This window comes from Copadichromis virginalis, linkage group LG9 (assembly GCF_057382275.1).
Source record: "Copadichromis virginalis isolate Kocher_CV1m ecotype Utaka linkage group LG9, C_Virginalis_male_GT1.1, whole genome shotgun sequence".
Classification (NCBI taxonomy): Eukaryota; Metazoa; Chordata; class Actinopteri; order Cichliformes; family Cichlidae; genus Copadichromis; species Copadichromis virginalis.
In genome coordinates, this window is record NC_140626.1 from 33,234,743 (window position 1) to 33,251,397 (window position 16,655).

Genomic DNA, 16,655 nt, shown 5'->3' on the forward strand with positions numbered 1-16,655 from the left:
AAACTCATCTAAATAAAAGTGCTTATGAGACTCAACCAAAATACCAAACATTCTCATATCAGAGATTTTACATGTTAGTGTTTTCTCAGTGCTTATTTTTCAATTTCCAGATCTTTGTGCAGGAATACAAGCTGGTCGACATAGTCAGCTCTCAGGACACTTCTCTGTGCATTTACTATGTCTCCTGCAGAGGAGAAAACTCTCTCTGCAGAGACACTTGTTCCAGGAATGCATAGGAAACTCCTTGCTACTTTGGATAGTTGAGGGTATTACTGTTCATGGTCCTTCCACCAACTGAGAGGATTTCCTGTGAGAGGCAAAGGGCTCTCATCTCTATACCTCTTGATCTCAGCTGCAGCAACATCATGTTCTGATTTTGGTGCAGTATTGTCACTAGTAGAGGCAAATGTAGCTCCAAGCAAGTCCACCAATGCACAGGAGGTCCTCTGTCTCTTTAGGGGTGGCCGAGGGATGGAGTCAAAGCTGTCTTTGTTATGTGGGTGATGAGCCTCCTCTGTGGCATTCTCTTCCTCCACTTGTTTGTCAGTCTCCTTATTCTTTTGCTCCTTAAAAACATTAAATTCAAATAGTATTAATGTCACAAAGTCAAAATTCAAATCCAAGATTCACCCTGTTCTGCACTAATATCTGATGACAAATGTCATCAATATACTTTTTTTTTTTTACTTTATTCACTTCAGTTGAATTTCAGTTGAATTTTTCCAAGTAAATTCATTCATTTATTTACTTACTTTTTTCCCTTCTTTATCACAGTCACTCACCACAGTGTCCAACAGTCTGGAATAGGTCTCACTGGTCTCTGCTTCAGACAGGAAGGGCAGGTCCTTAGACTGAGGATCAACAGTTGATGCCATCCATAGTGTCTCCCTCTCATTTACATATCTCTTTCCCAGATCTTCTGCTATGGCAGTCTTAATGTTCCTTACTGTCGGTGTATCATCAACACTTTCTTGTGCACCCATCACAAGCTTGGCATGAAGAGGAGCAATGATGGACAGGGTTGGCATGCCCTCCTCTGACATCACCAGGGTGGCGTCCTTCATAGGCTTGAGTGCCCTGACAACTTCTTTTGCACATGTGATGTCAGACTCACTTAATGTGAAGATTTCTTTTTCACTCTTCCTAACTTCTGCAGAAAGCAGACCTGCACAGATGGCTGGTTGCTGTTCTAAAAATCGTTCTATCATATCATAGGAGCTGTTCCATCTTGTTATTACATCCGTGATCAATCTGTGAGCAGGTAGCTGAAGGAGGCGCTGTTTCTGCTTCAACTGATTGCTGGCTGTGGTGCTGCGCCAAAAAAAGGCTGTTACACGTCGGATCCTCCCGAGAAGTCGCACCACGGATTGTATTTTCAGTGCTTTCTGTGAGGCGAGATTCAGACTGTGTGCAAAACATTGTATGTGCGTTATGCCTGCAAGTCTAGCCGCGAGAGCCATGTTTGGTGCATTATCGGTAACAACAACAAGGTCCTTTGCGTTCAATCCCCATTCAGCCACAGCATCAGTTAGTAACGCTGCAATGTGCTCACCTGTGTGACTGTCATGCATGGCTCGGGTTTGTAGTACATGAGACTGAAGGTTCCACTGGTCCGTTATGTGATGTGCTGTAACAGTTACGTACGATTCAGTGGCTCTCGAAGTCCAAGCGTCGCATGTCAAAGCAACTGTCTCTGCCGAGCTGAGAGAGTCCAGCACTGTCGCTTTGACTTCTTGGTACAACTTTAATAGAGCGATGTCCGTGATGTGTTGTCGGGAAGGAACGGTGTAATGGGGCTCCAGCGTTTTAATCATATTACGAAATCCTTTATTCTCCACAACACTCAGAGGGCGCATGTCTTTGCAAATAAAAACAAGTACTGACTGCGTTATTTTTGTTGCACGAGTTGAAGTTGCTGGTAGTTTCGAAAAGTTAACTTCTTCAATTGTCCGTTGAGCGGGATCACCTCGTTTCGTTTTAAAATTAGCATTTGGCGCTACATCGCTATGGTGTCTACACACGTGTGTTCGTAAATTCGTGGTATTACCCGAATATTTGACTCTGGCGGTGCAGATTTTACAGACTGCATAGCTCTTGTCATAGTCTTTACTGCCTTCTTTTGTCCTAAATCCAAAATAAGTCCACACATCAGCTTTGAAAGCTGCTGGGGCCGGCTGTATCCTCTCCTCTTCGGTCATCAGTTAGCTAGCACAATTGGCCACACATCCACTGTTCTACTTCGTTGGTTTTTGGCAAACTAGACGCTTCTACAGTTATCGCGAGAACTCGTTTTTCCGTAACGTAAAGGCGGTAAAAACTGCCATCTCCAAACTCCCAGACCCACTCGGCGAAGTTGTCATGCTCCCAAACACTCCCCTGTCCACCAGTCTCTCCACCAAACATTGTTTAATTTCCACCTTCTTAGAATGCAACGGAACATCCACATTGAATAAATTAGCCACTACTAACAAATCTGCTTTATTGCACCGCTCCAACTTTTCAATGGAGGGCTGTTGCGCAAAATCATCCATGTCAAACGACATCATGAGCAAAGCAAAAAAGAAAAACACAACTCTGCAGACAACTAACCACATCCAATCACTCTAGGTCCGCAAAACTCGCGCCCAATGCATAGATGGATGACACTCTCCCATTTTCCTCAACTCCCACATTGACGGTCCCCCCACCGTAAACATCAAAAGGAAACAAATTACACGAACGAAAAAGGGACGAGCCCCTAGGTTAGTATCTTGTAGCATCCAGAGGTTTAAACATCAATCTTCCCATTAAGTAGATTACCTAAAAATGAAGAGTTGTTTTCGCCCAGTAAGCTGAGCGTTATAATGTAAACAGTAAAATGTAATTGGACGTTGGCAGAGATGCTCTTTATTTAAGGCAATGTTCAGGATTAAAATGTTGAAGCAATTCCCTGACTCTCCCTGTCTTTGTGTCTTTGTTTAGAAACAGAGCGACACAGATGGATCCAGTTCTCGACCCTGTCATCACTGTGGTGGTGGGAAAGACTTTCGCTGTGACCTTTGTGGAAAAACCTTTAATCGGCAGCGGAACCTAAAATGGCACCAACGTAGACACACTGGAGACAAAATGAACTACTGCAAAGAATGTGGGAGAGGCTTCCCCACATGGAGTCAATTAAAAATACATGAACTCATTCACAGTGGAGTCAAAAAGCACGTGTGTGACCAGTGTGGGTCATCCTTCACCACTGCAAGTGAGATTAAAGTGCATAAACGAGTCCACACCGGAGAGAAACCATACAAGTGCAGACACTGTGACGGAAGCTTTTCACGGTCAGGTAGTCGTAACCTTCATGAACTTACACACATTGAAGGGAACTTCAGCTGTGACCAGTGTGACAAGAGCTTCAGGAATCTCAGTTCATACTCCGAACATAAACGATCCCACGCTGTAAATAAACAGTTTCACTGTTACCAATGTGCAAAAACATTCACTTCATTATCTGCTCTGTGCAAACATCAGCGTGATCATGCAGGACTGAAATCACTGGATCACAATGAATCTGATGGGACAGAAAGATCCTCTTCTGGTTTCAGGGTCGGACTTAAACACCTTGAGGCTCCACAGAGTTCAGATGGAGTCTCCTGTAGAGAGTGTCAGCTGATGTCACCCTTGGATCTGATGAGGTAGCTCTGCTTTCTGGACCTGCAATTAATAATCCTGCCTCTTAAATTTATGAAGTTGCAAAGTATTGTCCTCCTTCCTTTTTCTTTTAGTTTTCTGTCATTTCTTAAAGATTGTTTTGCCTGAATGTTGAATCTCTCTCTCGTGGTTTGATCAGTAAATCTCATGTGGCTGGCTGCACTTAGAGGGAACCTGCTATACTGCACATGAATTCAATTTTACATTAGATATTGTTGAATTCTTCTTTATTTTGTTGTATCCCTTTATGGATGTGTAAAGGAAATAAATGCAGACATAATGCATGGTTTACTACTGATCTAGCTAACCTATTCCACGAGCACAACATGGCATGGGCCAAAGTCAGGAGAACTAAGCTACACACTGATTGGTTGCTTTTCAAGCAGCTGTGTGATGCATACACAGTTGTCATTAGAAAGGTCAAAGCTGATCATTTTGTTGTGGAGACTTATAGGGGCTATTTCAAACAAATAGCCCCTATAAGATTTGGGTGACGATAAAATTACCTTGTACATTGTGAATGGGTTAAATGCAGAGGAACTATTTCCCTATGGGGACTAACACGCACACTTGTAATGAAACTGTTGTTTGGCTTAATGAACATTTTATGATGTCCCTGAAACTCTAAATCAGGGGAGTCAAACTCATTTTACATCACAGCTTCTGTGACCTTTAGTGGGCCAGCCCAGTGAAACTCCCCTTTCTGTCAGTAATGAAATTACATATTTAACTGCTTTTATACACAACAAATGAGAAAGAAAGAAATCTGTCAGCATGATTGTTTGGACTTGAATTGTGAGAAATAAATTTAGAATTGCAGAAAAAGTTCTGACTGTACAGTTGTTGTTTTTTTTTAACCCTATAAGATAAGATAAGATGACCTTTATTAGTCTCACAGGTGGGAAATTTGTGTTGTTACAGCAAAAGTGCAAAGTTATGTAGCAGAAATTAGAAAACACTGGAATGCAATAAAATAAAACAGAAATACAAATACTATATACAACTGAGTAGGAAAATACAACTTCGTCAGAAGAAGAATTGCACATATAGCAGTCTTATTGCACATGTGTGTGTTTGATCAGCTGCAAAAGTCTTTGTTGTGGAGTCTGACAGCAGTGGGGAGGAAAGACCTGCGAAATCTCTCCGTCCCACACCGTGGGTGCCGCAGTCTCCCACTGAAGGAGCTGCTCAGTGCTGTCAGAGTCTCCTGCATGGGGTGGGAGATGTTGTCCAGGGATGACAGCTTAGCCACCGTTCTCCTGTCACTCACCACCTCCACTGGGTCCAGAGGGCAGAACAGAGCTGGCCCTTCGGATCAGCCTGTTCAGTCTCTTCCTGTCCCCAGCAGAGATGTTGCCGCCCCAGCAGACCACACCATAGAAGATGGCTGAGGCCACCACAGAGTCATAGGTCGTTTGGAGTGGGCCCTCCACTCCAAACGACCTGAGTCTCCGCAGCAGGGAGATCCTCTATTACTCCCATTGTAGGCAATCCATCTTTTAAACCATCTATTCTACACAGTACATTTAGACTTTGGAAACCGGTAGGACTTTGCACAATCGGTAATCTATACTAGGAGGATGTTTTTGCCTCTTTCAAGCAGTTACAAGAGCTATACAAGCTACAAGGGAGCAACTTTTTTCTCAGATACCTCCAGATAGGAGACTATGTCAGGAAATGCATTTTGAGTCATTGTGAGTTTAGTTTAGTGTAGTTTTCTCTGGTCCCCTCCCCAATCAGACCAGGAGGGACATGTTTACCTGCATATTCTCCTTAACTTGCTGGTTGTCTGTGTGGTTTCCAAAAAATGATGTGGGCTTCATAGATAACTGGGAAGCTTTCTGGAGGAAACCTGGTCTTGTTATGAGAGACAGCATCCATCCCACTTTGGATGGAGCAGCTCTCATTTCTGGAAATTGATCAAATTGATCAAACCCCCCAAAATGTGACTATCCAGAGTTGGGACCAGGAAGCAGAGTTGCAGTCTTACACGCCTCTCTGTAGTTTCTCTCCTGTCACCCCCACAAAACCCCATCTCCATAGAGACTGTCAGCTCCCAAACTGTCACGTCTGGCGTGGCAGGCGTGTGGAGTAGGATAATAGGACTCAAGATGCAACTTTTGATGTAAGTGAGCTTTATTTTATAAGGTGGGTGAAAACAAACAGAAACAGCAAAAGCGAGGATGAAAACTAAGCAAAACCTAAACTGGGAAAAACTAATGAAACAAACCTGAAACCAAAAACAGAGATGCTGCTTCAGAAGCACTGTGTCGAGCATTGATTTGTTTGGCCGGAGTCACGTGATCAGTGACATCTGAAGCTTCATTTAGAACATAAGTGATTCAGTGGTTTATAAGGAAGTGAATCATTCATAAGATTTGTGGAGTGTTTTGATAGTGAGAGATAGCAAACCACTGGTCATTCCACTGAGAGAAACTGAGTCAGGGGAGGTTTTGTCATGTGTGGGAGTGTTTTATCTGAAAACGTGAAAAACTTGAAAATGTCAGAAAACAGCTTTTCATAATGTAAATATTATTACAGTATATAACTTTAGAAACACTTCCATTTGACTTGAATTTAATATTATAAAAAATGTAAACTTAAAATGTTATTCTAAAATGTGCAGCAATTTAATTGGTTTATTCTTTTTAGGCGATAGTCTGTGGGACCAAGGAAGGCCTTATACCTGCATCTCTACCAACTTGCAATTTCTGGGCACTTCAGCCTCTTCTGTTTCAAGCAAGAGGATTTTCTCTAAGGCAGGAAAAGAAACAGACTCGGTCATCGTACAGTGAAGCAAATTCTCTTATGAAATCAAAATGAAAAAGGGTTACCTTAAATGGATCATGTTTTTACTTTGCAAGTTCATAAGTAGGGCTGGGTTTCGATTATCGATTTTACGATTAAAATCGATTCTAGCTTGGATAAAGTGATTTTTAAATATACATTTATTTTGCCTGAAACGCTAGAATCTCCACACATAGGACTCAGTTCTGCTTCTACGTGTGAGGACGGCAAGATGGCGAACTAAGCAGCTGTCCTTATCTTAGCTCTGGTGCAAGGTACCTTTTAGCCCTCCTTTTTTGATGATTTGTTCCCTCAAAAATCTTACGCCGACTTCACAAAGATGCCAAAAAACCAGAAGAAGGACAAAGGGGAAAGCAAGTCTTCCCAGAACGATAAAATACAAGATTTGGCTTCAGCTGCGGATGATCACAACTACTGCCTCTCAGACATGGAGTTTGAAAGTGGCGACGGGAAAAAAAGAAATCTGGAGGAAATTAATGACTTGCTTCTCTCGACTCTGTCTAAAGGTGACCATCCGAGAAAGATTGCTAATCCCAGTCCCACAGCGAGCGACATACTGGCAGCTATTCAAGCTCTCCACATGCGATTTGATAAACAAGATGACAAAATGGCGGACATTAACAACAAATTATCGGAGAATGCCTCGTTGATTGCCAGTCGTGCTGAGTCCATTGAATTCAATGCAACTGAAGTCCGTGAAGTCCGTCCCTAAACAGGAAAGTAAACTAAGTTTTTATTTTTTTATATATATTCAAGTTTGATATTTTTAATATTTTGAACTCTATTTTTATTTATCTTTAATGCTACGCACGTGTTTATCCTTTGTGTCGTTGAATGTTAGAGGTTTCAGGGAAAAGGTTAAAAGAAAAGCAATGTTGTAAACAATGAAACAAAAGTTAACTAAAATAAATTACAGGTTGCAATAAAATAAACCACTAAACAAACCATCTTTATGGTGTAATTATTTCATGTATAGTTGTTTGTTTGTTTGTTTGTTTGTTTGTTTGTTTGTTTGTTTGTTTGTTTGTTTTACTGTGTAATAATATTCAACACTGCTATCAATACATTTTTCAAAAAACATCTGTGCAAAATGGGTTTAAAAACAAAAACAACTGTGGGATACTGTTCTTCCGTGATTTGAACCAGGGAAACAAATTGTGGCAGGATCAGCCTGATATTATTTGTATCCCACTGTAACTTAACTGTATAAAGAGCTAATATCACCAAAATGTCATTATAAGAAGTGTTTGTGAAATAAAAATAAAGAATGTGGGATACTGTTTGTCCCACAATTGGACAGCCAGTGCGTGCTCCCTACACAGGGGAAATAAATTCTGTTAGTGATACATACTATGGCACCACCATGGTATGTATAACTTATAGTCAGACTAAAGCCAGACTTTCAGATCCTCCCTGTCTGGAGGTAACGCTCCCTGATTCCTAAATGTACTCTTTTTCCAGTGGATTAAGGTTTGTTGCAGGTTACACAGGGATAAGGGTATCCAGGTTTTTCTTTCAGCAACTTCAACTGGGTGACCATGGCTCAGGGGGTTTGGGAAGCGTATCTGTAACCGGAAGGTCGCCAGTTTGAACCCGGGCTCTCTGTCCTGGTCGTTGTGTCCTTGGGCAAGATACTTTACCCTACCGCCTACTGGTGTTGGCCAGAGGGGCTGATGGCGCGATATGGCAGCCTCGCTTCTGTCAGTCTGCCCCAGGCTACAACCGATGTTTTTCTGGGTTTGGCGCATGTTGCTGTATGCCTTACAAAATCTCTAAGTCTAAATCTTGTGTGTGATTGTTCTAACATAAACAGCTCCATCAGTTTCCCTGACTCTGTGGTTGCCTTCGGTGTGCAGCACTGCTACAAATTGCTAACTGTTTTGGCAACTACAGGTTGTCCACTGTTGCCGAGTATTATATGGCCATGGAGGTAGCTACAACTGCTTGGAGGTTGAGGTTGCTCTAGAAATTGTATCGATACAGTGGCATTTATAAATGCACACTAGCTCCTACTATGCTTCCATCAGTCTGAAAGAATATTTGTCATTTAGAACAACTCAAGAGTCAACCTGCTCCCCAGTTGGTTGTATTCTGGTTATAAATCTATAGAACAGGAAGGTTACTGAGTGCAAATGTAATAGTTAATTAGTTAAGGAATTTCTTTTAAGTATGACTTTCTCTCTATGTAGACAGCAACAGATATGTGATTTGAATAATTAGAAACATATTGCATGTAATTACCAACCTGAAGGAATGAGGATGAGGATATAGATGTATTGGCAAGACAGTCATTCAAATCATAATCTCTTGATTTGCAGATACATTGAACAAAGCTGAAGTTAAGTATTATAATTATACAGAGTCCCAAGAATGTGGCAGGATAACTGGAATATCAGCATTCATAAAACATTCAGAAATATGGTCACTGGAAGAGAGTGGGTAGGTACCAGAGAGAAGAAACAGACAAGTACCAAACGGCAATGTGTGCTAACTAGAGGTCAGCGATCTGTCGGCTTCAGCCCCGACGGCGGGTCCGTGTCCATGTGAGAAAGGGGACATTTTACTGATTCTGATGCATCGGCGGGTCCGCGCTTTATGTTTACGTCTTTGTGCAGAATCCGTGTTCCTGCTCTCATTTACTGTTTTAGCTGTTTGGTGGTTGTTGAAATTTTGTGAGGTTTAAACTGAGATTCTGGCTTTTCGGGCAAAATAAATTTATATTTAAAAAATCAATTCAGGATTTTAATGAATCGATATGACATTATCCAAGCAAGAATCGATTTCAATCGATAAATCGATAATCAAAACCTACCCTTAGTGCTTACTGCAAAGAAATTGAATCTGTTAAGCATGCACTGTTAGAATGCCAGGCACATGTCCAGGAGAGGAAGACGTTAATGGCAAATTTTGAGAAGCTAAAGATATTTTACATTAGAAAAACAGCCAGAAAAACTGTCTCAGGTCTGTGGTCAGCTGTTGAAATTTGTGATTAGAATGGATGCGTTTTTTTCCAGTTCCTGATCCACATTCCAGTCCAGTAGGTGGCGGTAATGCACTTTTGCAAAATGCCATTACACTTAAAAGAAGACTAAGAAGAAGAGTAAGGCTATCCCACTAGCATTGTTTTTATCGATAGTTGTGTCAGTCTGCTGACTTCGGCTCCATCACGGAGGTTCTCTCTGTTTGTGGGCTCATCTAAAGGTAAGTGTTTAGTAGGGATGGAAACTGAGATCATTTAGTCTAATTCCTTGGAATTGTTAGTCTGCCCGTCTACCCCCTGTCTTTTCTTACACTCGCGCTGTATTCAGCTGTTTTCAGTTCGTGTGTTGAAAAATGGTGGCGCAGTCTACAGCGTGGACATTGGCATTACTAGTTGTTATTGAACTAAAGAACGAGAGCGCGATGGTAGACGGGAAACGTCCTCCAGGATAGAAACAACACATAACGCTGCTAACACAACTTTAGCTCTTTGCAAGCATTTGCACAGACGGCATGCTAACGCTCAGCTAGCATAGAACTCACAGCGAAAGCTGAGTGAATAGAGATTAACAGACCACGTGACTTTCGTGCATTGCATTGTAGTTACGAGTGGTATTGCATTTCCAGCACCAGTAATCATTAATTCTGCGGTTTTAATGTCTACTTGGATTTTATTTGCCCCAAAATCAGTCATCTACAACACGACGGAGAACACGGCAGGTCCGTACAAAGGCAGACTTGACGAAAAGGCAAAACAAAGAACGAGGAAAAATCAAAGGAGTGAAAGGGTCAGACCCATACAAGCATACAGAGTGGAGTAAGGACGTTAGCCTGCTGCCCAGCTTTCATCACGCACATATTTATTATTATATGGTCCTAAGTGTGAGTGCATACACTCACAAAATGTTTAGTGACTTCAGATCCCTGCAACAAGCCCAGGTCCAGTTTACTTTGGTGATTTGGACTATTCCATTTCACAGCTGTTGTTACATTTTTGTCCTTTATCTCCTGTACAGGCCAACGCAATCTAATTGTTGTTTCAGGTTGTAGTGTTACACAACATTTTCAGATCTAATAGAAATAAAATTTAATCGTAATTCATTCAGTTATTATCTTTGTTTATAACTGGCATTATTGTTTCATTCTATTATAGAATCTTATAAGAAAGAGGCAAAATTGTATTCAATGGTGCTTTATTAGCTGCTTCGGTGAAAAACAAATCAACAATGCAACAAAAAAAACAACTTACTGGAAAACAGTTATTCATCACTTGCTTGCTTCAGTACAACACTTGGGCACATATATGCAGGACTTTTCATGGCTGTTTTGATATCGCTCTCTCTCTTAACCGATCAAATCTGGCTATGGTAGCAGCTTTAAACTCGGTCTGACCCAGGTTGATAGAGGGCGCCAGTCTGGATCGCATTCCTGCATTTTTTAGGCTGGTTTTCCTACAAAACACAACAAACATTAGCCCGCAAAGCCACAGTGAAAGTAGCATAGCCCAACAAATTCAATTCAAATGAAGACTTATTTGTAACCTACATCAACAATTATGTTATGATAAATTACGTAATAACTACAACAGAAGACTTACCTTTGTGGAAATGCTTGGAGTGTTCTGGGACGTTATATTTGGTCTTCGAATGGCTGCAATCCAGGCCATCCGTCAGCTCTTTGTTACTTCGGAAACGTGGCTTGAACAATCTCTTCCACGACCGAATCCGATAAAAAACGATCACTTTACCCGTTTCTACCTGTTCATATTTCTACAGTATAATCTACGTAACTTTGAAGTCTCCTTGAGCGGATTTTCATCTTTGCTATCTGCCTATCGCCTTTGTGTTCATACCTAAATACTAGGAGAAATATCAAATGTGTCTTCAGCAGTGTTGGGGAGTAACGGAATACATGTACCGCCGTTATGTATTTAAAATACAAAATATGAGTAACTGTATTCTGTTACAGTTACCGTTTAAAAAGGTGGTATTTAGAATACAGTTACTTTGTTGAAATAAATGGATTACACGGCGGTACTTTCCTGTTTCATATTGTCGCGGGTCAGGCCTGTTTGGGTTTTGTTTGACAGCTACGTGCTGTTGTTCCAGGCGGCAGCGTTACGGTTGCCATGGTTACAGGGCGACGCTCTCTCTCTCTCTGCGACTGTGTGTTTCCTGGGTGAGAGAGCGCCTTTTTGTTGTTGTTGTTATGCTAAGCTAATAGGCAGAATGCTACAGGCAGAGGCAAAGAATGTAGCATCATAGGCAGTGTAGTCCGTGCTGCAGGGAGAATGGACTGCCATACACGTTATGGGTCTGTGAGCAAGAGGAGGGAGAAAAAGGAAAGTCATAAAGTACAAGCTGTCATCGAGCAGAAACGGGAGCTGGAAGCATGTAAATATAATAATAACCACTGCAGCCAAAAAGAGAGTCTGATGAGCCCAGTTGTAAGTAAGCTATTAAGACTCGACTGTACGCTGTGTTCGTGTTTTCCTCCGAAAACAATAAGTTCCATTGGAGCAGCCTTTCAACGCCTCTCTCTGTCTCTCGCAAGAAAAGTTGACCCACACAACAAAGTAAAGCTATTTTTCGGCTACGAGCCCGACACGAACCCGACGTATTAGCCAGAGGTCCCTTTACTACAGTTCGGAGCCGCGGACCTTCAGTAACAGTAATAAATCACACAGCAATAGTACATTCACATAGTTGTAAAAAGCATGATAATATATTAAGCAATCCAAAGTATTCAGAATATGTTTCTGTCATTGAGTAACGTAATGGAATACATTTTAAGAGTAACCTTCCCAACACTGGTCTTCACACACAGTTAACACACACAGTTTTTTGACAAGTAATGTGTTGCGTGGCATATTCACATATATGTATGACTGCTGAAAATGCTCACCATTGAAAATAGATATAACTTAAATAAATGTAATTATTAATCCCTGAGGAAACACATAATATCCTTAGAATAGGGCACTGGAGGTCGTGACCTAATTTCTCAATGGTGCAACCAAAAAAAATCTTGCGTCACGCTGGTGCGATTAGCCGTTCAAGAAAGGAAAAAAACCCAGTCTGAAAGTCTCTGTGTGGTTAACAACAGACACACATTATGCCCATATCATGGTCTAAACCAATCAGAGATAGTCAAGGGTGGGACCTCTTTTATTGACTGTGTTCCAGATATTCCTGTAGGTGCAGGCGGAGAGAGGGAGGTGAGTGGCCTAGGCCTGATAGAAGTAGATGTAGCTGTGGGTAATGAGAAAATCTTTTAAGAAAGATTAATAAATTTGTCATGAAGTTGAGGCCTGATCCATCCGAAATTCATAGCCAGTGCTCTGACAGTGAGCCATCAACCTCTGAGGTTATGTTTAACACTGTTTCGGAGACAGCATTAGATAATGAGCCACATATGATCGACTCCGAGCCAGAGCCCGCTGACAGTAAAAGTGGGGCAAGTGTATACAATTCAAAGAGAGTGGCTTGACCAGTTTCACTGGCTAAGATACAGTAAAGCCAGTCAGTCTGCCCCAGGGCAGCTGTGGCTACAACTGTAGCTCGCCTTCACCAGTGTATGAATGTGGGAGTAAATGAATAGTGGTATTGTAAAGCGCTTTGAGGGGTCCCGAAATGCGCTATATAAATGCAATCCATTATTATTATTATTATTATTATTATTATTGTTATTAAAGCTGACAACATGATGCGCAGCATTTACTGTGGTGCAATGGTGGTTTTTGATACGGGAGACATGGGCCATACCACAGAGTGGCATCGTGGGCATCAGCAGAAAAAGATGCTTGCACCCATGCTGCCCCGACATCATAACAGCTCAAATGTGCAGTTGATGTGATAGTGACGGGCTGCTGAACCAATCAACTGGAATTCTTTTGGAACACCAAAAATACTTTGGCTCACGTGGTTTCATGGAATTATGTAAAATAGTGTCGTGGAGTGTCATAATGCTATTAAAATCCTCACATATTTGAAACTGTAAAAGACAGACATAGCTTTGATTCAAGAGATACATCTTGATGAGGTGGAATCATTAAAGTTGAAAAGAGACTGGGTGTCCCAAGTTTACCTTAGTGCATTTTCCAGTAGGAAAAGAGGCGTGGTTATATTGATTAGAAGAAATTTGGATTTTCAAGTACTCAATCATTATACGGATCTGGAGAGTAGATGGGTGGTCTTGGATGCATGTCTACAGGGGCAGAAAGTGACATTGGTCAACATATATGCCCCCAATTCTCCTCAACCACAATTTTTTCATGAAGTGTGTAGCACAGTGCGGAATATTGGAAATATAAATATTGTAATTGGTGGGGATTTTAACCAGGTCAGGGATGTGTTTTTTGATTAATCCTCTCGTCTTAGACCAAATAAGCACCCTGTAGATGCTGCTTTGGACGTTGTGTCAGAGGAGCTGAGCCTGGCGGATATACGAAGACTTCTGTATCCTCAAGAAAGAGACTATACTTTCTTTTCCCATCCTCACTTTACTTTCTGGTGTCTCGCTCTCTGGTGAGTCAAATTGTCGGGTCCTCCATTGGTAATATTTCAGTAACTGATCATGCTCCCATTGAAAGTTTTGTCCTTGGGATAAACTAGTCTGTTTTGTTTCGCTTAATGCATCTTATTCCCGAAAAGTAGGATAGTTGTTTCTGGGGTTTCACCTTAAAGCTTCATAATTATTGTTGTCACTGAGCAGTGTACTGTTTATTTGCTCTGCTTCTATTTGTCAGGGATAAATTACATATCTATACATTTTATGTCCCAGCTAAATAACAAGTCTGGTGGAGAAGCAGAGGAACAATTTCAGCCCTTTGGATTCAGCTCAGCCACTAGAGAGGAAACAATGACTTCAACACAAAAGGTGAGAAAAATGATCACAGTTACACTGTTGCTGAAGTTGTGTGCACAGCTGGTTGTTAACAGCAGCTTTATCTTTTCCATCCTGGGCTCCTCTATACACACAGAATCTACATTCACAAACAAAAACCTTAGAAGTTACAAGAAAATACAAAGACCATATTTTATCAGCACTTGCTTACTTAGCACTTAGGCCGAGCAATAAGGCGGTAGACGATGAATAAGGCCCCCAAAGTGGAAGCGCCTTTCACCAACAACATCAGCTAGAGGGTGGGTGCCTGCTCTTTGTGAGACCTCTTCGTTCATCTTCTGGTCCCAATAGGAAATTCTCATGATTCACCGCAGACCACGTTGTTGAAGCATATTCAGGCTTCGAGTGATCGCATTTGTTGAGTGCCAGTCGGAAGATGATAGAGTTAAATAGTTTGATCTTGAGCCTAGCATTCAGGGAGGTCAATTTCCAAATAGGTTGGAGACATCAGAGAACACCGGCCGCCTTCTCTGCTTTGATGTTGACATCTCGATCAGAGATCCCGTCATTTGAGATGATGCTGACCAGATACATGAAATTCTCCACCTCTTCAGCACGTTGTTGGTTGATCATGACAGGAACTAGTGCATGTGCATAGCCAACTCGGAGTACCTTGGTCTTCTTGGCACTGATTCTTAAACCTACTTTCATGGTCTCCCTCTGCAGAGCTGCAGTTGACTCTTGGAGGTCTTACTGAGCCGAGCCCAACAGGGTGATGTTGCCTGGAAAAAAGTCCAAGTCGATGAGATTACGCCCTTTTTTCCAGGGGACACCGATACTAGCTTGGTCAGCTGATCGTCGCATGATGAAGTCACTTGATAAAAGGAAGAGGAAAGGTGATAGTACGCATGCCAGTATTAATAATAATAATAATAATGGATTGGATTTATATAGCGCTTTTCAAGGCACCCAAAGCACTTTACCATGCCACTATTCATCTCAAAGAAATCTTCTCAGCCATCAGCCGTCTGGATGCAGCAGCGGGAGTTGGCATAGAGACCATGAAGGGCATATACAAACTGCTGGGGGACTCCATAGTGACGTAGGATAGCCTTCTTGAAATCGATGGAATTGATAGAACTCTTCCTTTGGTATTCCAATGTTTGTTCAATGATCGTGCGGAGAGTGAAGATTTGCTCGACACAGGACCGGCCACTCCAGCCTGCTCATCGTCCACTGCGCATCATGAAATTTCCCCTTGTGGGACTACTAAAGGTATATCAATCCCAATTCGAAAGAACGAGGCAAAGTAACTTCCCGGGTACTGACAGTAGCGTGATGCCCCACCAGTTGTTACATTCTCCCAAATCGCCTTTCTTCGGAAGTTTGATGACGCCTTTGGTCTCATCAGGTACACGCGATGTTGACCAGCTGGCGTTTAGGAGTCATGTAAGAGCGAATTCCAGCTGGGGTCCACCGTGCTTCAACATTTCGGGGAGGGCCTCATCCAAGCCAGGGGCCTTTCCACTCTTGAGGACTCAGATCATTGTCTTGACTTCGGTAACACAGATTTGTCCGATATCGACTGGAAAAAGCTCCATGGAGGGTGCCAGGTCTTCGTCCACCTGGTCCTGAACCGACTTCGCCAAACTACATTCATCAATGGGGTCCCATGAATGGTGGGAGGTACGAGTCGTATTCATGTTAAAGCTGGGCCAATTTACCAGTTTGTAACGGAGTCTGTACATTCCATATTCCATAACGGGTAGTTTCTTCTGGGTCGAAATTTGATCGACCATCGAGCAGGTAACGACCTGAGGGCTTTCCTCCACTGCTGTCATCAAGGGTTGCCGATCATCTTCGCCCTGGTTCAATCGATGATGAGATTTGTTTGCTCTTTCCGTAGCAATCGAGGTTTTAAAAGGCGGGGTTGCTAACCCCATGCCCAACCCTCCTCCTTTCTCATATGGCCTTGGGACCAGCAATGGCAGAGTTTTTATCAGCACACAATATCATCAGCTAACTCACAATTTTTCATACAGTCATTTTCTCCAGTGATCAGTACTTCTTTTATTATGTCATTTTCCTTACAACTCCCATTGTAGCACTTCTTTGTAATGTGATATTATCTCCAGAATGTGGTGATAACAGACCTACAACGTGTTTGTTGACGTCTTTGATTCCACTAATGGAGTCAGTTTCAGTTTGTTCCACGACTGCATTTTAATCACTGCCTCTGTTTGTATCTCTGTCACTGCAGGACCAACATGGAGCGAGAAGTCAGCGCTCTCAGGAGGCCGACAAACCTCACCGAAAAAAGGGGCAGAAAAAATACACCTGTG

General features: G+C 42.0%; 2 protein-coding genes and 1 long non-coding RNA gene across 3 annotated transcripts in view; 2 read left to right on the forward strand and 1 right to left on the reverse strand.

The window, feature by feature from the left end:
* The window catches only part of LOC146702332 (uncharacterized), a 35,650-nt gene that overhangs the window by 13,783 nt on the left and 5,212 nt on the right, over positions 1-16,655 (forward strand). The window contains exons 3-4 of the mRNA XM_085468921.1: positions 2,962-3,281; positions 7,466-7,475. Of these exons, the coding sequence (XP_085325047.1) occupies positions 2,962-3,281; positions 7,466-7,475 (330 nt within the window). The remainder of the gene's footprint in view (positions 1-2,961; positions 3,282-7,465; positions 7,476-16,655) is intronic.
* On the reverse strand, positions 270-2,198 carry LOC146702333 (E3 SUMO-protein ligase ZBED1-like). The gene is made up of 2 exons (XM_085469267.1): positions 753-2,198; positions 270-566 (listed from the first exon to the last, which is right to left on the reverse strand). Exons 1-2 carry the CDS (start codon positions 2,196-2,198, stop codon positions 270-272), a joined length of 1,743 nt encoding a protein of 580 aa, XP_085325393.1.
* Positions 9,027-16,634, forward strand: LOC146702334 (uncharacterized). The gene is made up of 5 exons (XR_014922296.1): positions 9,027-9,690; positions 13,848-13,994; positions 14,251-14,346; positions 15,040-15,209; positions 16,574-16,634. It is a non-coding gene; the product is annotated as an uncharacterized LOC146702334 (long non-coding RNA).

Bases quoted from the DNA above. Each gene is read 5' to 3' on its own strand.
- LOC146702333 (XM_085469267.1), bottom strand. From the start codon at position 2,198: ATGACCGAAGAGGAGAGGATACAGCCGGCCCCAGCAGCTTTCAAAGCT. The intron at 567-752 runs GTAAGTAAATAA...AATGTTTTTAAG, and splicing joins GTGATAAAGAAGGGAAAAAA to GAGCAAAAGAATAAGGAGAC.